The sequence below is a fragment of the Macaca fascicularis genome, chromosome 7 (genome assembly GCF_037993035.2).
Source record: "Macaca fascicularis isolate 582-1 chromosome 7, T2T-MFA8v1.1".
NCBI lineage: Eukaryota > Metazoa > Chordata > Mammalia > Primates > Cercopithecidae > Macaca > Macaca fascicularis.
The window spans coordinates 159,633,747-159,656,432 of record NC_088381.1 but is presented as its reverse complement, the minus strand read 5'-3'; the positions used below and the strand labels follow the sequence as shown (position 1 = coordinate 159,656,432).

Below are 22,686 nucleotides of genomic sequence, written 5' to 3'. Positions count from 1 at the left end.
GACCTAGAAAATATCTGCCATCTCTTCACAAAATTGAAAACATCTGAATTAATTTTTAATAATTTTGAGCACCATCCATATGCAGTAACATAATCAAGACAAAGGATATTTCCAAAGTAATTTGGCAATGACTTATAATTTGGATCCAGTTAAACATTCAAAATGAAAAATAATAAAGGAAATGAAGACTGATCCTAAGTTACACTGGTGATATGGCCAAAAGCTCACTTGTAAGTCAGCCATTTAGCGGTCAGTTTTCTCATTTGGTTAGGCCCCCAAATCAGATCATAGAGTCTCTTAACTTCACTTTTTATCCAATGAAAGTTCTCTGCATCCTCTTTTTAAAAAAAGGAGGAGGGGGAAGCAGAAGAGGAGAAGGAAGTGGAGGAGGGAGGAGGGAGGAGAAAGGAAGAAGAAGGAGAGAAAAACGAAGAGACTTTTTCATGAAGGATATCCTAAGAAGTGAAAAACAACAATCTGCAAACTGGGAGATGATATTTGCAACACATTTAACTAAGAAAGAATGATAGAAGTAAGAATATATAAAGAATTTCTGCAAAGCAATATGAAAAAGACAACCTAATAACAAAAAGGAAAAAACACACAAATGAGCATATCACAGAAAAGGAAACAAGTGGAATGAATATGTGAAGAGATGATGGAGTTTACAAGCAATCAGGGAAATACAAATCAGGAATGAACAATGATACCATTTCCAGATACTTAATTGGCAAAATTAATTCTGACGTTACAAAATGTTGAAGAAAGTGTAGATCAACAAGATTTCTTATATATTGCTGCTGGGAGAGTAAATTATTACAACTATTCTGGAAAGCAATTTGCCATTATTATTATTATCTTGTGAATGTGAATATTTGCATATCCTGTGTCCCACCAATTTCACTTTTCAGCAAGGGAAATACATATATCCAGAGACATTTTAAAATGTTTGTCATGGGTACTGCTAGTAATAAGATCAAATTACTAAAAGTAATCCAGATGTCTGTGAATAGGAAAATGAATAAGTAAATTACATCTTATTCACCTAATGAACTTTTATATGGAAATGAAAAAGCAAATGAACTGAGCTGTATGCAACATGTATGAATTTAAGCACATAATGTTGAGGAGAACTAAGTTATAGAAGACAATATATGGTATGGATAGCCCTTTTTACAAAGAGCAAAAATAAGTAAAATTAAGCAATATGTTATTTGAACATATGCGCTAAAAATAATTTAAATACCAAGGGAATGAGAAAACACAAAATTCAAGATATTGGATATGTAACAGGAAAGGTAGAGGGATAGGAATGGGGAGAAACAGGAAGATGTAAACTACTAGCAATATGCTGATTCATAGGTTTTCAGTTCACACAGTTCATTATATTATTAAATAATATAAGGAAAAATATAAATAAGCCATGTATAGACAAATAATTTAAAATATTTAGGGAAAAAATGCAATGAGATGTCATTTTTCATTCAGATCATAAGTAAAAATTAAAAATAAATTTTTGGTCATATCAAGTATTGGTGAGGTTTGGAAAAACAGATACTCTCATACACTACTGGTGGGACTATAATCTGGTTCAGCAAAACTGAAGAGCACTTGGGTAGTCTCTATTAAAATTGTAGAAATGTGGCTAGATGCAGTGGCTCATGCCTGTGATACCAGCACTTCGGGAGGCCAAGCCCGGGAGCTTGAGACCAGCCTGGGCAACATGGCAAAAACCCATCTCTACCAAAAAGTACAAAAATTAGCCAGGCATGGTGGCATACACCAGTAGTCCCAGCTACTTGGGAGGCGGAGGTGAAAAGATCACTTGAGCTGGGAAAGTAGAGGTGGCAGTGAGCCAAGATCATGCCACTGCACTGCAGCCTGGGTGACAGAGACCCTGTCTTATATGTATGCATAGCATCTGACTCAGCAACTCAATTTTTCAGTATTTCCTTTAAAGATAACACTGTGACATTAGTACAGATAGGCAGATAAATGAATGTTCACTGCAGTACTATTCACAACACTGAAAATTTGGGTACAACTTTTAAATGTTCATTAGTGGAAAAGTAGACTATCTCAAGTATGATATATCCATAAGTTGGAGATTATGGGACAGTGTAGAAGAATGTGCTGATCCACATGAGCTAACATAAAAAGACCCGAGACATAGGGTTGCATGACAAATGTAACTTATAGAACAACAGGTACAGTATGATACAAGTTCAAACCTACTGTTCAAAGTGCCCTTCCTTAGACACCCTAACTACCTCCCTGCTCACCGGTAATGTTTGCAGGGCCCAAAGCAAGAGTGAAAATCGAGGTCCACATACCATATGTTTCGGCTCATAGATTGTATTATGCCAGCAATGAGTGCTGCATCCTGAGTAACAGAAGCACCTATGTGTATTCAGTACGTTTCCTGTGTGTGTTTGTAATATTCAGGCCCAGTAAGCAAGCAGTCCAGGTCAAAGGTACTTCCTGTCCAAGTCTAAAAGCCTTTCTCTCCTCCCCACCATAAAAATGAAATCAGTACTGTACATATTTTATTGGTATCTGCATACATATGAATGTAAATGCTTAGAATTTGCAAACTGAATAACTGGTTACCTCTGGGAAGAGATAGAGGAGACTAGGATTGATTATATCAGATGACGTATAAAAGAATTATTTGGATGGTGGTCTCAGACTCTTCAGCCATATTTATAAAGTTGGAAATGCAAGAAAAGCCTATTTTCTTGTATAACTTGTTATTAAAATTAATTTTTAAAAATCCAAACAACAGAAATCTTCATGTGAATGAGTCTCAGGCTATTAAAGGAGGTAGCAAGTGGGAATCATTAATACATAATCGATCTGTTTTATCCTCAAACAACTCTTACCTAAAGATGAGGAAATACAGAAACTAAGATGCTATAGTAATAAACTAATATAACTGTACGGTGAGATAAGTGATTTGAGGATCTACGAAGGTACCAGGACACATCCCTTGCAAATGACAAGGGCTTTTCCATGCAAACTATGTCTGCATATATATTTGCCAGACACCTAGAACATGAAGTATTATGTCAATATGGCGTAAACCCCTCCCCAGATCCAAATGCACCCAGCACTCCATTCTTTTATGAACACGGAATTATTTGGGAGATCATAGGAATAACTTTGTTGTTTTATACAATCACTATGCATATTGTGTAGACCTGCTACTCTGCAACAGACACCTTCATACACACTCTAGGGTGGAAATAGAAGGTAGACAAAGTAGATAAGGAGTCTGCATACGAGTGTGTGTGTGTGTGTGTGTGTGTGTGTGTGTGTGTGATGAATGTAGGCATATGGAAAAGATCATGCCACATGGCTATTCTCATGTAGGCTGATAGGTAATTGCCAACTGTTGCATGGCAGCTATTTAGTGAGGTATTATCTCTTTATTCCTTTAGGTATGGCTTTCAGTCGATGGCGGCAGCACCTTTCAATTAGTAGCTGACTTTCATAATGATATCATAAAGAAGACTTTTCATAGTTTTTATACATCAGCTATTACTTTTGTTTCTCAACGTGGAAAGGTTTACTTGACAAAGGCAGGTAAGAAATTTGCTTTCACTGGTGTAAGCATTACATGTGGCCCAGGATTAGAAGATATATGAAAAATCTGCCATATTAATTAACTAATCCTAAGATCTCAAAACTATTAGGGGTGATGGATTTGTAGGATCTATAGAAGTAGTATCCTATGGATAGCCCTAAAGAAAGGCAACACTAGGTCACCATGCTATGTTCTCATTTACCATTTCAGAAACATTTTACTGTCCCCAAAGCCAAATAATAACAGTTGCCACTTGTCAAGCTACAATTGTGCTCAACATGTTACAAATATCGTCTCATTTGATATTCACAACAACCTTGCTGAAGTACGTAATGTTAGCTTACTTTTGCTGATTACACTGATACAACTGACACACAACTAGTAATGGTGAAGTTGTGTGAATTATACACTGCTCTCATCGCTTTCATTTGGTAATCTTGTGCTTTCATTGATCAACTCTATATAGTTCCTATCAGTGTTTGCATAGCAAAAGAAGTAGCTAATTTTTAAGTATAATTGTACTTCTTAACTAACAAATACTGATTTTACATATTCATGGAGTACAAAGCACTATTTTGATACATATAATGTAGAGTGATCAGATCAGGGTAACTAGCATTTCTGTCATCTCAAATATTTATCATTTCTTTGTATTGGGAATGTTCAATATCCTCTTCCTAGCTATTTGAAACTATATAACATATTAGTGTTAACTATGCCATCCTCCAGTGGTATAGAACACTAAAATTTATTCTTCCTATCTGGCTGTAATTCTGAACCCTTTAGCAAATCTCAAAACAGTTAATATTGATTGACCTTAATGACAGTTGCCCACTCCTTTCCAACTCAGTTGAATTTTGCTAACCAGCCTAGGACCCTAGAGTGATAAAGGGACATGATTCTCCATTTATTTCTATATCTTCGTGACCTGCATTTTCATTTTATTTTGTCATTCTATTATTGAGTCTTTGAGGTCTTGTTTTGTTGAATTTAGTTTATTAATATTTTTTGAGCAGAATATGGAAGTAAATTTACCTCTTCTCTTGGGATATGCTTTGTCTCAACTTGATTCTTTTTATCTTTTATATGCTGTTAGTTTCTTCCTTCTCTTCCCTTCCTTTTTTAAAAAAATTTTATTCTTAATTTTTGTGGGTACATAGTAGGTGTATAAATTTATGGGATACATTAGATATTTTGATACAGGCATAACTGTGCAATATCAGGGTAAATGGGGTATCCATCACATTAAGAATTTATCCTTTCTTTGTGTTACAAACATTCAAATTATATTCTTCCAGTTATTTTAAAATGTACAATAAATTATTATTGACTGTAGTCACTCTGTTGTGCTGTCAAATACTAGATCTTATTTGTTCTATGTGATGATATTTTTGTACCCATTAACCATCGCCATTCTCCCCCTACATAATGCCCCACTACCCTTCCCAGCCTCTGGTAACCATTATTCTACTCTCTATATCTGTGAGTTCAATTTTTAAAATATTTAGTTCCCTCAAATAAGTGAGAACATGCAAACTCTGTCTTTCTGTCCCTGGCATATTTTACTTAACATAATGTCCTCCAGTTCCAATCATGTTGTTGCAAATGACAGGATCTCATTCTTTTTTATGGCTGAATAGTAGTACTCCATTGTGTATATGTACCATATTTTCTTTATTCATTGATCTGTTGATGGACACTTAGGCTGCTTCCAAAGCTTCACTATTGTGAATAGTGCTACAATAAACATGGGAGTGTAGCTATCTCTTCAATATACTGATCTCTTTTTGGGGGGTATATCCTAGCAATGGGGTTGCTGGATCATATGGTAGCTCTATTTTTAGTTTTCTGAGGAACCTCCAAATTTTTCTTCATAGTACTAATGTACTCTCTATTGTACTAATTTATACTCCCACCAACAGTGTACAATCTCCATATCCTCACCAGCATTCATTATTGCCTGTCTTTTCGATAAAAGCTCTTTTAACTGGGATGAGATGATAATCTCATTGTAGTTTTGATTTGTATTTCTCTGATGGTCAGTGATATTGAGCACCTTTTCATATGCCTGTTTGCCATTTGTATGTCATCTTTTGAGAAATGTCTATTCAGATTTTTTGTCCATTTTAAAATCAGATTGTTAGTTTTTTCCTATTGAGTTGTTTGAGCTTTTTATATATTCTAGTTACTAATTCCTTGTCAGATGAGTAGTTTGCAAATATTTTCTCCTGTTCTGTGGATTGTCTCTTCACTTTGTTGATTGTTTCTTTTGCTGTGCAGAAGCTCTTTAACTTGATGTGATTCCATTTGTCCGTTTTTGCTTTGGTTGCCTGTGTTTGTGGGATATTACTCAAGAAATCTTTGCCTAGATTAATGTCCTGGATAGTTTCCTCAAAGTTTTCTTTTAGTCATTTTATGGTTTTTAGATTTAAGTCTTTAATCCATTTTGATTTGATTTTTGTGTGTGGAGAAAGAGGTCTAGTTTCATTCTTCTGCACATGGATATCTTCTGCATATGGATATGGATGGCCTAACATATATTCTATTTATTTCAGAATGATCTATGTGCTGAGGAGAAGAGCATGCATTCTGCCGCCATTGGTTGAAATGTTCTGTAAATATCTATTAGGTCCATATAGTCTACAGTGCAGATTAAGTCCAATGTTTCTTATTTGATTTTCTGTCTGGATGACCTGTCCAGAGAGAAAATCACGTCCAAAGGTGAACATGGGTTGTTGAAATCTCCAACAGTTATTGTATTGGGATCTGTTTCTCTCCTTAGCTCTAATAATATTTACTTTCTGTATCTGAGTGCTCCAGCATTGGGTGTATATGTATTTATAATTTTTATTTCCTCTTGCTGAATTGACCCCTTTATCATTATGTAATGACCTTCTTTGTCTCTTTCTATAGTTTTTGTCTGAAATCTATTTTGTCTGATATAAGTATAGCGACTTCTGCTCTTTTTTGGTTTCCACTTGCATGGAATATATTTTTCCATCTCTTTATTTTCAGTCTATGTGTGTCTTTATAGGTGAAGTGTGTTTCTTGTAGGCAACAGATCACTGGGACTTTAAAAAAAAAAAAATCCATTCAGGCACTCTATGTCTTTTGATTGGAGAGTTTAGTCCATTTACATTAAATGTTGTTATTGATAAGTAAGAACTTACTCCTGACATTTAGTTAATTTTTTTCTGGTTGTTTTGTGGTCTTCCCTTCCTTCTCTCTTTCCTTCCTATCTTCCTTTTAGTGAAGACAATTTTCTCTGGTAGCATGTTTTAATTTCTGTCTTCAAGCTCACTGATTTTTTATTCCACTTGATCAATTCTTCTATTAATTTCTTGCTTTTATTTTTTGTATAACTGTTGTATGTTTTTAAATTCTAGGTTACCATAATATCTTATAACCCATTATTTTAAACTGACATATCTTGAAAAGTTGTTGTAGTTATTATATTTGATCAGTGTGTCTTTTAGTTTTTCTACTCAAGATATGAGTTTACACACCATAATTAACATGTTATAATATTCTGTATGTTTCTGTGTACTTACTATGACCAGTGAGTTTTGTACCTTCAGATGATTTCTTATTGCTCATTAATATCTTTTTATTTATGCTTGAAGTATTCCCTTTAGCATTTCTTATATGGCAGGTCTGGTGTTGATGAAATACCTCAGGTTTCTTTTTTTATCTGGGAAAGTGTTTCTTTTTCATGTTTGAAGGATATTTTTGCCAGATATACCATTCTAGGATAAAAGTTTTAAAAAACATATGTCATGCCACTCTCTCCTGGCCTGTAAGGTTTCCACTGAAAAGTCTGCTGCCAGATGTGTTGGGGCTCCTTTGTATGTTATTGTTTCTTTTCTCTTGCTGCTTTTAGGATCCTTTTTTTATCCTTGACCTTTGGGAGTTTCATTATTAAATGAATTACCTTGAGGTAATCTTCTTTGGCTTAAATCTGTTTGGTGTTCTGTTACCTTCTTGTACTTGAATATTGATATCTTTCTCTAAGTTTGGGAAGTTCTCTGTTATTACTCCTTTGAATAAATGTTCAATCCCTATCTCTTTCTCTATCTCCTCTTTGGGGCCAATAACTCTTAGATTTGCCCTTTTAAGGCGATTTTCTAGATTTTACAAGCATGCTTCATTCCTTTTTATTCTTTTTTCTTTCATCTCCTCTAATTGTGCATTTTTAACTGGGCTGTCTTCAAGCTCATTAATTCTTTATTCTGCTTTATCAATTCTGCTCTTAAGAGACTCTGATAATTCTTCAGTATGTCAATTACGTTTTTCAGCCCCAGAATTCTGCTTGATTCTTTTTAATTGTTTCAATCTCTTTGTTATATTTATCTGATAGGCTGGATTCCTTCTCTGTATTATCTTGAATTTCCTTGAGTTTTCTCAAAACAGCTATTTTGAATTCTCTGTCTGAAAGGTCACATAGCTCTGTCTCTCCAAGATTGGTCTCTGGTGCCTTATTTTGTTCCTTTGGTGAGGTCATGTTCTCCTGGATGATCTTGATGCTTCTGGACATTGATTGGTGTCTGGGGATTAAAGAGTTTGGTATTTATTGTAATCTTCACAGTCTGGGCTTGTTCATACCTATCCTTCTTGGGAAAGCTTTCCAAGTATTCAAAGGGACTTGAGTGTTGTGATCTAAGTCTTTGCTCACTGTAGCTGAATCTGCATTAGGAGGTACCTCAAGCCCAGTAATGCTTTGGCTATTGCCAACTTGTAGAAGTACTGCCTTGGTGGTCTTGTGTAAGATCCAGGAGAACTCCCTGTATTACCAAGAAGAGACTTTTGTTATGTTACCTTACTTTCCACCAAACAAATAGTGTCTCTTTCTCTGTGCTAAGCTGCCTGGAGCTAGGGCAGGGGTGATGCAAGCACCCCTGTAGCCACCACCACTACGACTGCACTGGGTCAAACCCAAAGCCAGCACAGCACTGGGTCTTGCCCAAGGCCCACAGTGCCCACTGCCTGGCTACTACCTATGTTTACTCTAGGCCCAAGAGCTCTATAGTCATCAGGTGATGAGTCCAGCCAGGGTTATGATCTTCGCTTCAGGGCAGTTGCCCCCAGCCCCAGCTAGGTCCAGAGATGCCATCTGGGAGCCAAGGAAGTTGAGACCCTTAGAGTCTATGTGGTATTCTATTCTACTGTGGCTAAGCTGGCATCCAAGCTGCAAGACAAAGTCTTTCTCACTCTTCCCTCCTTTATCCTGAAGCAGAGCAGTCTCTCTTCATGGCCACCACCACCCCAAGCCCATGGCAATTACCTCCCGGCTACCACCGCTATTCACTCAAGGTCCAAGGACTCTTCAGTCAGCTTCTGGTGAATGCTGCCAGTCCTGGGTTTCTCCTTTCAGGGCAGTGGCCACACTCTGGCCCAGGGCAGGTTTAGAAATGCCACCCAAGAGCCAAGTACTGGAATCAGAGACCCCAGGAGCCCACTTCATGCATTGTCCACTGTGGCCAAGCTGGTACCCAAGCTGATTTCTGGTTCTTATAAAGGTGCTTTCTTGTGTTCATCATTGTTCAATTTGATGTTCTGCAGGGATGGATAATCATTGGAGGCTCTATTCAGCCATCTTGCTCTGCCTCCTTTCTATAATCCCTCCCTTTCTAATCTTCCCTACTCCCCTCCTCTACTCACCCACCTCCTTCTTTATCCCTTTTCCTTCCTTCTTCTTCTATTCCTCCCACTCTTCCTATTTCCATCAAGTTCATCATTAAAGATGCAGCACTGGTCAGATCTTCTATTTGCTCTAACATAGTGTAAGTGAATTATTCTTGAGACCCATCTGCTTCACCTCATTTAGATAGGACTTGGACCCATTTTCTCAACTCAGTGAAGTGCCTTGGAAAGTGGTAAACCTGGTTTCACTCATGAGGGTTTGATTTTTCCCTTTACTTTTCCTTTTGATATCTTCTCATCCACTGTCACCTTCTTATATGGTTTGGCTGTGTCCTCACCCAAATCTCAGCTTGAATTGTATCTCCCAGAATTCCCACATGTTATGGGAGGGACCCAGGGGGAGGTAATCAAATCATGCGGGCTGGTTTTTCCTGCACTATTCTCATGATAGTGAATAAGTCTCACGAAATCTGATGGGTTTATAAGGGGTTTCCGCTTTTGCTTCTTCCTCATTTCTCTCTTGCTGCAACCATGTAAGAAGTGCCTTTCACCATCTGTCATGATTGTGAGACCTTCCCCAGCCATGCGGAATTGTAAGTCTAATTAAATGTCTTTCTTTTGTAAATTGCCCAGTCTCAGGCATGTCTTCATCAGCAGCATGAAAAGGGACCAATGTGCCTTCTTACTTGTTAGGAGGGTATTACCGAGAGTCTTTAGGATTTTGTTGATTTACCTTCCTTCTCTCAATGTTGCCTCAACAATGAACTGTTATAGATTATTGGGTAAGTTTTGAGATTGAGGTAGACTTGGAAATATCTTATTAGGTCTAACAGGAATTAGAAAAACACTGTCACCAAGACAAGACAGAGGCTGTGTTTGTTTGTTTTTAACACACAGCAGTTTTTATTGTACAGTTTAAAACCAGTTTCTTCTGATCTTCAGTCTCTGATATGATTTTAAATGACAAATTTCTGAAGGTTTCTGACATAACTTCAAAAAGCATGGTTTTGTAGGCCTCAATATTTTGTCCTTGATGTTCACCAGCAAAAGCAGTTTTACAGTTATAGAATCTCCTCTATTGGTCCTTCCTTGTTTGAGGATAAAGAGAGACCACAAAATCCTGATTCTATTTCTCCAGATCTTCACCACTCAGTTTATTTATTCTCTATTCTGTCAATAAAGCTTTTGTTTAACTTATGTTAGTATCAGGATTAATCCTTGTGGTCTATATGTCTGAATCGTGTGTTGAGACAGCAGCTGTGTCAACCTAAGATTCTGGTGATCACGCATCATATGATTGTGAAATAAATGAAAGTAATCGTGAATATTGTTAGGAGCACAATGTGGAACATTTCCAGTATTCCAGAAAGCTCCCTCTTGCTTCTTGCCATATATATATTTTTTTTTTCCTGAGACAGAGTCTTGCTCTGTTGCCCAGACTGGGGTGCAGTGGCATGATCTCAGCTCACTGCAACCTCCGCCTCCCGAGTTCAAGTGATTCTCCTCCCTCAGCCTCCCAAGTAGCTGGGATTACAGGTACCCAGGCTGGTCTCAAACTCCTGACCTCAAGTGATTTGCCCATGTAGGCCTCCCAAACTGTTGGGATTACAGGCATGAGCCACTGCGCCCAGCCTAATGATATTTCACTGAAAATTTAGTTTGCATGAGTAATAATGTTAAGCACATTTTCATGTGTTCATTTTTATATCCTTTTTTGCAAATTCTTTTCAAGTCTTTTTTGAATGAAGTTTTGATTTGAGTTACTTTTCTTGCTGCTTCTATGAGATTTTAATGTATTATGGGTATGATTTTTTGTTAGAAATATGACTTGGAAATATCTTCTTGTAATTAGTGGCTTGTCTTATTTACCTTCTTCATGGTATCTTTTGAACAAAAATTATTAATTTTTGAAAGCTCAATTGATCAATCTTTCCTTTTATGGTTAGCACTTTTTACTTCTTGTATTCTATTTAAGAATTCTTTGCCTAGCCCAAAGCTATGAAGATATTCTCCTGTTTTCATCTGGAAATTGATTGTTTTAGATTTCATATATAGATCAAATGTAAAATCTCTAATTTTGTATATGTTATGAAGTGAAGTTCATTTTTTTCCCGTATGACTACCAGAGCCTCTACTCTGGCCTTGAATTGAATATTCATCTTAAGCTTTTCTTTTTGCTCTTGTAAGCCCTCCAATATATCCATGAAAGTCATGCTACCCCACAATCTTTGTAAAAACCATGGTTGTCATTGTAATCAACTGTAGCTACTCCACTGGACCACCTCAAGTCTTGCCCTCCACAGACACTGCATCCCACACTCGCCACAGAGATAATTTGAGTAATTGTGAAGCCCTTGCTTGCTATGGTTTGCCAGGCATAAGTGGTCATCTGTTCACTCATTAAGTATGTAAGCAGCTCAGTCCCAGAATTCCACCTCTATATTCTATGCCCTAGGGACATTGTAAGTAAAAACACCTTATCAGTTTTGGACTATGCAGGAAACATAATTCCACTCAGGTGTTTTACCGGAAGAAGCTTTATAAGGAGACTATTTGCAGAGGGCAGACATGGTTAAAAGGAGCAACAGTGATATTAAAATATCTAGAGACTTGCAATGGAAGAAAGATGTTACAGTCTCTTTGCTTAGAGGGATAAGATAGTTAGATGGCATTACTAAAGCCCAGTCAAAGCTGGAATGGAGTAGGGACCACCCTTTAAGAGGTGTGGTCTAGGAAGCTCACAGCCACCACAGAACCACACCACCAAAGCAAGAAGAAAGAGGGTGAAAACTACCTTAACTTCTGTTTCCTTCCCCTTTCTTAACTCCTGCTGCTGCATTTCATTTGCCAAGCCCAATCAGGAGTCAACTGGAAACAGCACAAAGATTGCAATTCATAGAAATCAGTCTTCCATTGCACCAAACAGGAAGGAGAAAGTCTGAGAGTGGATCTGGAGGAATGGCCAAATAGAGAATAAAAAGTGCATTTTGTGAAATAAAAACCAAAATAGACCTAGGAAGATGTTGGAAACAGCAAAAATAACACCTAAGAAAACTAAATTGTCAATAAAAATTATAAAATATTTAAAATTATAAATATAAACTATAGAAACATACCCAGATATAAAATGAACAAATAAGTGGAGAAAATCTAAAATAATAAATATGGATGCTAAGGATTCAGAAACTGCAAAATTGTAGGAATTTCTAGTGATGGACAAAAACTGTGGCTGTATGTTTCTCTCTTTTATCTACAGTTCCTGGCATAGTATAGCCCTCTGATAGAAATGGGTGGGTGGATGGATGGATGGATGGATAAATACAAAAAATAGAAAGAACAAAGGAAACCAAAATCAATAATGACATTAATTTTTTGAACTAAAAGCAAAACAAACCAATACTAAAAGCAGAAACACTCTTCTGAATTATTTGAAATGGAAAATGTAAATCAATTTTAAAGAAACAAAAATCAAGCCAGCCTTAGATTCTTCTGCTGCAACTGTTTGCATATTCTAATATAGAACCTCCAAAAAAATTAGTTTCACGTAAGAATTTGGAACCAACTTAACTCATTATTCATATTCATATTCATTTTCTAAAAGAGAATGTAAAATTCTTCTACAACAAATTATGGTGATTCCTTCCGTGACACTGGCTTTACTGATAAATATAGGTCCTATTGCTTTGTTTTATTCTCTGCACCCACAATAACTTTGTTTGAAAGCATTTTAAGCAGCGATAAAACTCAACATGTATTGCACCAATGATCTAGGAAGCTCAATTAAAGTGATGACAGTATAAATAACTGAGACAAAGTAGGCAATTGACCACACCACTATGGTTTGAGTGCCCTCTGGCTGACAATGATTGTAAGACACATCAATTATAAGACGTGTCTCAATTCCTAAGCTGTTAACATGTGAAACAAGCGTTTCTTGCTATATTTATCCACAAAATATGGCATATTGAACCTTAGCAATTACATCAGCAAAGTTTTGCTACTGAAAAGCTCACGGGAGCATAAGAAAAAACCTGACTACATGTGATTCAGAGGAAATAATTATGAATATTATTGACCAAAAAATAAAAACACAGTTGGAGACTTTCAGAACTGCATGATAAAATAATCAATAATTTAAAATACAAGAGGAATAACAAAAAGTTAAAACCAAAAAGCCAAAGTTTTGCCATCCCTAAAAGGCAATCCAAAATCCTATCTGTTTATCTGAGTATAACTTTACATGGAATTAGGAATTTTTTTGGAATCCTTTATTGTGATCATTCACAGAATTTTTAAAAATGTGCATGCTGGCGGGTGTCTGTAATCCCAGCTATTTGGGAGGCTGAAGCAGGAGAACCACTTGAACCCGGGAGGCAGAGGTTATAGTGAGCCAAGTTCGTGCCACTGCACTCCAGCCTGGGTGACAAGCAAGACTCTGTCTCAAAAAAAAAAAAAAAAAAAAAAAAGAAGTGTGTACAATACAAGTCTTAAAAAACAAAAGAAGACTAGATGTGTGACTCATACTTGTAATTCCAGAACTTTGGGAGGCCAAGGCAGGAGCATCGCTTGAGCGCAGGAGGTCAAGAGCAGCCGGGGCAACAATGTCTACACACACACACATATATATACATTTAAGTTTGTGTATATGTATTAAAGCAAGGGAGACAGAATAACCCATAAAAATAGACATGAAAAAGAGAAAAGAAGACATACCAGAAAATGTACAAAGTATAAAATAGAATAACCAAAAGTAGAGCTGGTCTGCAGTTATCACCATAAATTTTACAGATTCATTTACTCAACAGCATTGATTGAGTACCTCGTATATGCCAGGTATTGTTCCAATCACTAAGGGTACAGCAGTCTCTTTTCCTGTGGAACTTACACACTTGTCAGAAAAGACTGATAATTAACAAATAAACCAAAATAGGCTGTATGTAAGATAAATGCTACACAGGAAAAAAAAAAAAAAGGCGAGATAGGTGAATAGGAAGTGCCAGGTGAAGCATTTGTTGTGTTGTGTGGTGTAGCATGTATTGTAGTCTTGGTGAGCAGCCCTGAAGCAGATGAGGGAATGAGCAGATATCGGAGGTAATCTACATTTCTCAATTAAAGACAGAGTCTTATTTTGGATTTTAAAATCTTAAAATATATTGCCAGGAGTGAAAAACTTAAAGCTAAAGTGGAGAGAAAAAAAAAATGAATAAAAATTTGAACAACTGTGCCAAACACACTGGGAGAGAAAGCAGAGGCAGTAATGTTCATATTCACACACAGAGCAAGAGTTTTAGGCTGAAAGTATTCAATAAACAAAGTTCTTTCTGTGATAAAATATAAATAGTAAAATTATATCATATTGAATCAATGCTCTAAAATAATACAAGATATGTAAATATACAAAAATGAACTATAAGGAACATAAGAAGAAATCAACTGAAGTGCCAAAGTAGAATACATTTGAAATTGACAGTGTTAAATCTTTAATATATGAAGATCAAGACAAGACTATAAGGGAACATTCCATGTAGAGGAATTAAGTGTTGAAATAGAGGGCACATGTAGTATACTACAGCTAAATTTCCTAGGGATGACTCATTGATGATGAGAGCAGGGAGGTAAACTGAACCCAGTTTTCCATTTGAGTCAAGCTAAAGAATTTCATCATGCCATTAAAAGATTATTAATATAATCATAGTTGTATTTTAGAAAGATCATATAGGGGAATATACTGGAAAATGTAAGATTTTGTTAAATCCAAGGGAAGTCGTTTCCAGACTCTGTGTCACTACAGAATCTATTCACTGAAGTAGGGGAAGAAACAAACAGAGGGGATGTTTAATTAAGAGATCTAGAGGAAAAGAAGTTAGGTTTCTCTAGTAGTGGTTTCTCTTCCTATTACCAGCAAATCAGATTCCTGAAGAGGTAAGATTTTAGGCCAAGTGATATGTTGATAAGTGGCTATTTTAAAAGTTTCAGTGTGATGATGAGGGTCTGGATTAGAAAAGTGGCCCCAAGTATGAAGAAAACAATGGCAAATTATGAATGAAACCAGTGGGAGTTTGTGAAGGATTGGCTGTGAAATAGGAGGAAGTGGGTATAGTCAAGAGTTACACATAGGGCAGCTGGATAAGTAATGATACAATGAACATCATCCACAGAACACAGTATCTATTTCCAGTTGTGGCATCACTTTGCTGCTGAGAATAATTTAACAAAATACTTAGAAAAATTATTTTCTAAATTGATAACCTGAAAAGCTAATAGAAACAACCAGGCCAAACTCTAAGGGAAAACAAAACCTTGGTGATATGGTTTGGCTGTGTCCCCAACCAAAGCTCACCTTGAATTGTAGCTCCCATAATCCCCACATGTTGTGGGAGGGACCTGGTGGGAGGTAATTTAATCATGGGGGCAGGCCTTTCCCGTGCTGTTCTGGTGACAGTGAATAAGTCTCACAAGATCTAATGGTTTTATAAAGGGAGTTCACAAGATCTAATGGTTTTATAAAGCTTATCCCCTGCATAAGCTCTCTTGCCTGCCACCATGTAAGATGTGACTTTGCTCCTCATTTGCCTTCAGCCATGATTGTGAGGCCTCCCCAACCCATGTGAAACTGTGAGTCAATTAAATCTCTTTCTTTGATAAATTACCCAGTCTCAGGTATGTCTTTATTAGCAGCATGAAAACAGGCTAATACACTTGGAGAGGTAAACAGGGCACACAGTACCAAAGTCCTTTTGACCTGAAGAGATTTACAAATTCCTGCAAACTTAGACTTTGAATTTGGCGGACTAATGAAGAGTTATGGCCCTGAGTCTACCCAGGTAGTGAGAATAATAGATGGTGTGCCCCACCATACACCAGAACCCCTAAGGGCTCTACCCTTAGGACAAAGATGAATCAGAGGTAAATCCATACACACTCACACATATCCCCAAGGAATACAACAAAGTCGTCTTGTTAAGTGGGTAGGAAAAGAAAAAGAGAGAAAACTCCGTCTGAGAGGTTATGGCCATTGGAAGGCCTCTGTAAGATTTGCAGCCCTGATTTGCATTGTCTGGGATTACAGGTGCCCACCACCACACCCAGCTAATTTTTGTATTTTTAGTAGAGACGAGGTTTCACCGTGTTGGCCGGGCTGGTGTTGACCTCCTGACCTTAGGTGATCTGCCCACCTCTGCCTCCCAAAGTGTTGGGATTGCAGGCGTCAGCCACTGCTCCCAGCCATTTATGATTTTTTAAACAAACACTTATTAAAGCATGAATAGAATGTAACTTCTTGATTAAGAGTATCTAGGGGGGAAAGAAGCTATAGCAAATATCCAATCAGATTTTCTAGTAACACACCAAAAGCTTTTGCTATGTCATCTACCACTACCTCTATTCATCATTGTATTGGAGGGCTGAATTAGTCTAGACAAGCAAGAACAATATATTAAAAGTGTAAGGTTGGAGAGTAAGGAGCCCAGCTATTCCTGTAACAGATTATCTAATTGTGGAGATAGACAACCTCAGGCTCGTGTAGCTGGAGCAGAGTAAGCATTGCAGAAAGTCATAGAAGATAAGGTCAGAGAGGTACTAGAATTCAGACCACGGTGGCCCTTGGAGGGCATTGCAAGGACTTTGACTCTTACTGAGAAAGAGGTTGAAGCCATGGAGAGTTTTGATAAGGGGAGTGGATGAAGTGACTTAACATTTTGAAAGTGTTACTTTGGATGCTTTTTTGAGAATAGACTGAAGGGAGCTATGGGCAGAATCACGGAGATCAATTAGGAGGCACAAGAGAGATGACAGTGGCTTGTACAGGGTGATAGTGGTGACAGAGGTGAGAAGTGGCTAGAGTCTATATATATTATGAGGCTTGAGTAAATAGGATTTCTGATGGATTCGATACAGGGTATGAGAGACAGAGGAATTAAGAATGACACTGAGGTTTTTGGGCTGAGCAGCAGCAATAACGTAGCTGCCATTAATGAAGGTGAGGAAGGCTGGGGCTGGAGGAGGTTTGCATGAGGATCAGGAGCTCAGTCTGGAATGAGTTCACTTTGAGAGGCCCAACCAACATCGAACGAAGCTGTTGGAAGGCAGTTAGCTACATAAGCCTAGACTTCAGGGAAGAGCACTAGATGGTAGACTTAAATTTGGGAATTATCCATCTAAAGATGGATTTAACATCCTGAAACTGTATGAGATCTCCAAAGATAGTGAGAGAAGAAATCTAAAAACTGAGTCCTGGACACTCCAATGTGTAGAATGAACTAGGAGAGCCTGAGCTAACTGGGTGGGTTTGAGTGAGACGCAGTGTGCAGAAATTAGCCTTTTTCATCCTGAGCTATGATCTTTCACTCTAGCTCCTTCCAAGGGAGGGGACCCTGTCTCAGGACCATTGTCTGCTTGGCTAAGTGAATGCTGCGGCATCATCTGATTACTGACAGTGCCTCTCAATGTGGTGCCCTAAGGATGAGAGAACCACAGCATGCCCAGTTTGGTTCAACATATTAATCCCAGTGTAACTTAACGACCAATGTCTACTGACGATTCCCCTTGCCTTCCTAAGGCATTTTCTCACTGCCTTTTACCTCTTCAGGAATCTGATTTGCTGGTAATAGGAAGAGAAACCACTGCTAGAGAGACCTAACTTCTTTTCCTCTAGATCTCTTAATTAAACATCCCCTCTGTTTGTTTCTTCCCCTACTTCAATGAACAGATTCTGTAGTGACACGGAGTCTGGAAATGACTTCCCAGGGACTTAACAAAAACTAACATGCATTTTCCTAATTCAGGAGTCTCAGGGCCCTACTTCCACCTCTTAGTTTAAATGAAGGTGTCTTTACAAGGTATGATATTAATGTTTTTCGACTTCTATTGTATCAGTATCAAGACACTTCTCTTTATTTCCTAATAGGAATGGGAAGACACGGTGCAGTTGGAAATGTTACTGAGAGAATTTTCACATTATTCTATGATCACTTGGGATTCCTACATAAGCTGACTCCGGGTCATTTTGAAGCTAGTGGACCACCCACAGCCTTTGGAAATTCTAGAAATCTTTTTGGACAGGTCAGTATATAATGCATTGAAACAGTTTGCCTTATTTTAAGAATAGATGCCACATTCGATACACAGAATAATGGGAAAATGGGAAAGCATTTTCCTTGGGACAAACCCATTAACGCAGTTTGCTCTATTTAACTAAAAGAAGAACCTCCATGTGCCACAAACATCTCCAAATCTTCTTCCAAGTCCCATATGGGGTTATATAGCTTCAATTCCACCTAGAATATCTTCATGCAAATATCTTCACAACAGAATACCACTAGACATTCTAAGCTAGAACCATTACTCCCAACCCAAGCCAAGGTAGGGATGATTCTCTACCTCCTAAGGTTGGCCCTGGAAAATCATGGATTGTGAGGCCAGGCACCGTGGTTCATGCCTGTAATCCTAGCATTGTGGGAGGCTGAGGTGGATAGATTGCTTCAGCCCAGGAGTTGGAGACTAGCCTGGGCAACAAGGTGAAACCCCAGCTCTACAAAAGAATTCAAAAATTAGCCTGGCGTGGTGGCATTCTTCTGTAGTTCCAGCTTCTTGGGAGGCTGAGGCAGGAGGATCACTTGAACCTGGGAAGTGGAGGCTGAAGTGAACTGCGATCGTGCCACTGAAGTGAGCTGTGATCGTGCCACTGAACTCCAGTCTGGGCAAAAGGGCAAGACCCTGCCTCAAAAAAAAGAAGAGAACATGAGCTGTGGTCTACTTTTCTTCTTTCCTATTAACCCTGCCCCCTGGTTTCTTTATCTAGTGACAACATTAAAAGGAGTTATCTTCTTTACAGATGACACTTGATACAGGTTTTTCTAATAGTTTAATGTGTAATATGCTACTTGTGAAGGTAGCTCATCCTTGGGCACCAGTTACAAAACTGGACACTCTCAAACCATCAGCAAATTATCAAATATTTTTGACTGGGGTTAGTAAAACCTGCCCTTTGACTTCAAGGAGATGGAACAAAAGATGAATCTGGTTCTAACAGATCATTCCAATTGCCAGGCCACAGCTGCAGTTGAGAGGATGGTGTTTAGCTTCCCCTCTCCCTGCACTGCATAGAGAAAGAGGGCGGGAACTTCCATGGGAGAGTGAAGATGCCACATGTGACGCCCTGTGTCTTTGCCCACGTCTGGGGCGTGGATTCTGCATTTATACAAAGCAAATGATGTGGACAGGAGCGTAGAACTAACCCAAAAAAAGCATTTACCTCCATTTTTCACCAACTTCACAATTTGTAGAAAGGGTCTTAGTTCCCTTATGTGAAAGTTTAAATTATTAAAAGAAAAAAAAAAAAACCTACAGGTATTTGTATACTTAGGACAAGTTTGATGAAGCCATACTCAACAATATCACTTCCCTCTCCACAAACTATGCATGCATTCTCTCTGGATAAAAATAATCATTGCCTCTTATTACAGTGTTGGAGCTCTTAATCTTTATAACAACTATTTATTTGTATTTCACTTATGAAGAAAGTGAGGGACAGACAGACTGGTTAGTTATTGGGATTAGACATCTATCCTACGCAACTGGCTCCGGGGTCTGTGCTCTTAGCCACCCTGCTGCCTTTCATTGGATTTACATACACTTTCCCTAGGATACACTTGCCACTCCCAGGCTACAGTGTCATACAGAATTCTAAAGATGTTTAGCCATTTCAGTGATTTTCAAGAGTCCTCAAGCCATTTGGCTCAGTCCCACATTTATTTTCCTGGCATCTATTTCCCCTTTCTCCTCAGTGCATTCCCAAAATTCAGTAACTAGGGAAAAAGGCATGACAGAAGATGAGTCTTGGAGGCACTATGGGACGGATGCGTCCCCAACCACTCTGCATAATCTACCACCCACACCTTGTCTCATAGCAACAAAGTCAACCCCAACAGCCCCTTTGGGGATGGTCCTTACCTCTCTTCTCTCCCCTGAAAGTTCTCCAAGCAGGACAGGGTCAGGATTAGAGAAAGGTGTGTTGAAAAGAAAGACCTATAGATCAGAAATCTAGGCCAGAAGTGCCTGAGTAGACTGCAAGGGGAGATCTGTGAGTCAAGAAAGGAGAACGGCTTATGCTGCCAGTTGGGAGACTCAGACGGCAGCTGTCCAGAGTCTCTAGCATGAGATCAGGAGCAGCAAGTGAGGACAGGGATTTCACGAGCTCTTTCCTAAATAAAACTTCAAATGAGAACCCAGTTCTAAAATCTGCATCTCCGGTCTCCTCACACACCTGCAATGTAAGTCAAGTTTCCATGTACCCTTTTACTCCAACCAAACACGAAGGGCATAGGAATCTTACACCAAATCTTAGTCATCAGAACTTCCATTCCTCCTTAACAGGAAAATACATCTTCCCTTGCACACACGTAGATGTTCCAACAAAACATGTTGACATAGTTCTCCAATTGATAAGTATACCAGTATTGTTTTAATGTGAACTGGAAATAAATCTGTGACTTGAATTTTTTCATAATTGAAGTATAAAGTAGTTTAAATATAATATTTTCTTTTCTCTGTTTCCAGCCTCCAGATATAGGCTTTGAGACTGCGCTTGCCCCACAGCACACCTCTTTAGATGAAATTATCTTTTTTGCATACGTACCTGAGAACGAACCACAGGAAACGATCTACAGCAAGAAGTTCAACAATATACACTACGGAAAAGTGATACACTCTGGGTAGTGATTTGCATTTATTTATATGGCATATGGGTTTCTAGAATCTACTTTTTAAATTTTTTGAAATAAGGTCTTGCTCTGTCATCCAGGCTGGAGTACAGTAGTGCGATGACAGCTCACTGCAGCCTCAACCTCCTAGACTCAAGCAATGCTCTGGCCCCAGCCTCCAGAATAGCTGGGACTGCAGGCACACACCACCACACCCGGCTAAGTTTTGTACTTTTTGTAGAGATGGGGTTTCACCATGTTGCCCGGGCTGGTCTCAAACTCCTGAGCTCAAGGGATTCACCCACCTCAGCTTCCCAAACTGCTGAGGTTACAAGTGTGAGCCACTTCACCTGGCCAACAGAATCTAAATTTTGGACCTACTTTTTTGAATGATTTTCTTGGTCAAATAGAGTAAGTCTTTTTTTGACACCCCACAAGGCCAAATACATTTATAGACTCCAAGATGCCTTGCATGGTGCCCCAATTTTAGAAACCTAGGACCATTTATATCAGCGCCATCAGGCCAAGCTATAAAATGTGTTTCTTGAGTATCAGAAATATTCTGGACTACACTGGATACTTCCTATCCACTGAGTTTACTCACATGACAATTCTTGTATATCCTAGACACTAACACATTTGATGTAGTGGAGACTATCTTTTATGAAATATTGCATGGAACAATACACAGAATTCTCAGAAATGCTTACTTCTAAGGTATCAGTAAAAGTCAATAACCCTTCAAGGCCTAATAACTCTTATTCAGAATATGAATTCTGGCTAGGTGCCATGGCTCACACCTATAATCCCAGCACTTTGGGAGGCCAAGGCCAGCAGATCAGTTGACGCCAGGAGTTGGAGACCAGCCTGACCAACATGGTGAACCCCATCTCTACTAAAAATAAAAAAATTAGCCAGGTGTGGTGGCTCACATATGTGATGCTAGCTACTGGGAAGACTGAGGCACAATAGTTGCTTGAACCCAGGAGGCCGAGGTTGCAGCAAGCCAAGGATGCGCTACTGCACTCCAGCCTGAGTGAGAGAGTGAGACTCTGTCTCAAAAAAAGAATATGAATTATATAACCCCCAAATCTACCAACTAAAAAAGAAACAATTTCAACAATTTCAGATTACCAGAAACTCACTGCTACGGTCTAAATATCTGTTTTCCCCAAAAATTCATATGGAAATCCTAACCCTCAAGGTGGTAGTATTAGGAGGTAGGGCCCTTGGTAGGTATCTAGGTCATGAAGACTCTGCCCTCATGAATGTAATTAGTGCCCTTATGAAAGAGACCCCAGAGAGCTAGCTAGGCCCTTCCACCACTGGAAGGACTGAAGGACAGAGCCAGCTAGGCCCTTCCACCGTGGAAGGACACACATAGAAGACACCATCTATAAACCAGAAAGTGAACCCTCACCGGATACCAAATCTGCTGGCACCTTGATCTCAGACTTTCCAGCCTCTAGGGCTGTCAGAAATAAATTTCTGCTGTTTATAGCCTACCTTTGTTATAGCAGCCCAGATAGACTAAGATATTCACCTTGTCTCAAAGTGGTGGGCTCTATTCTTACACCAGGTTGGAATCTGTATATTACATGTGTTTGGGGCTGTCAATATATATCTTGTCCCACAGCTAACAATACCTTGCACTGTGAGGCAGCTCACTCAGAAGTGGAAGTGAACATGGGAATTAGACCTACTATAACAAACATCAGCAATATTTTTTCTTATGAGGATTGTATAAATTTTGTCTCTAAC

The 22,686-nt window shown here is 38.5% G+C and overlaps 1 protein-coding gene across 1 annotated transcript in view; it reads left to right on the top strand.

Annotated features, from left to right (window-relative positions):
* CATSPERB (cation channel sperm associated auxiliary subunit beta) overlaps positions 1-22,686 on the top strand; it is a 152,580-nt gene that overhangs the window by 71,178 nt on the left and 58,716 nt on the right. Inside the window, 3 exon segments of the mRNA XM_045396737.3 lie at positions 3,441-3,585; positions 18,132-18,286; positions 20,783-20,937. Of these exon segments, the coding sequence (XP_045252672.3) occupies positions 3,441-3,585; positions 18,132-18,286; positions 20,783-20,937 (455 nt within the window).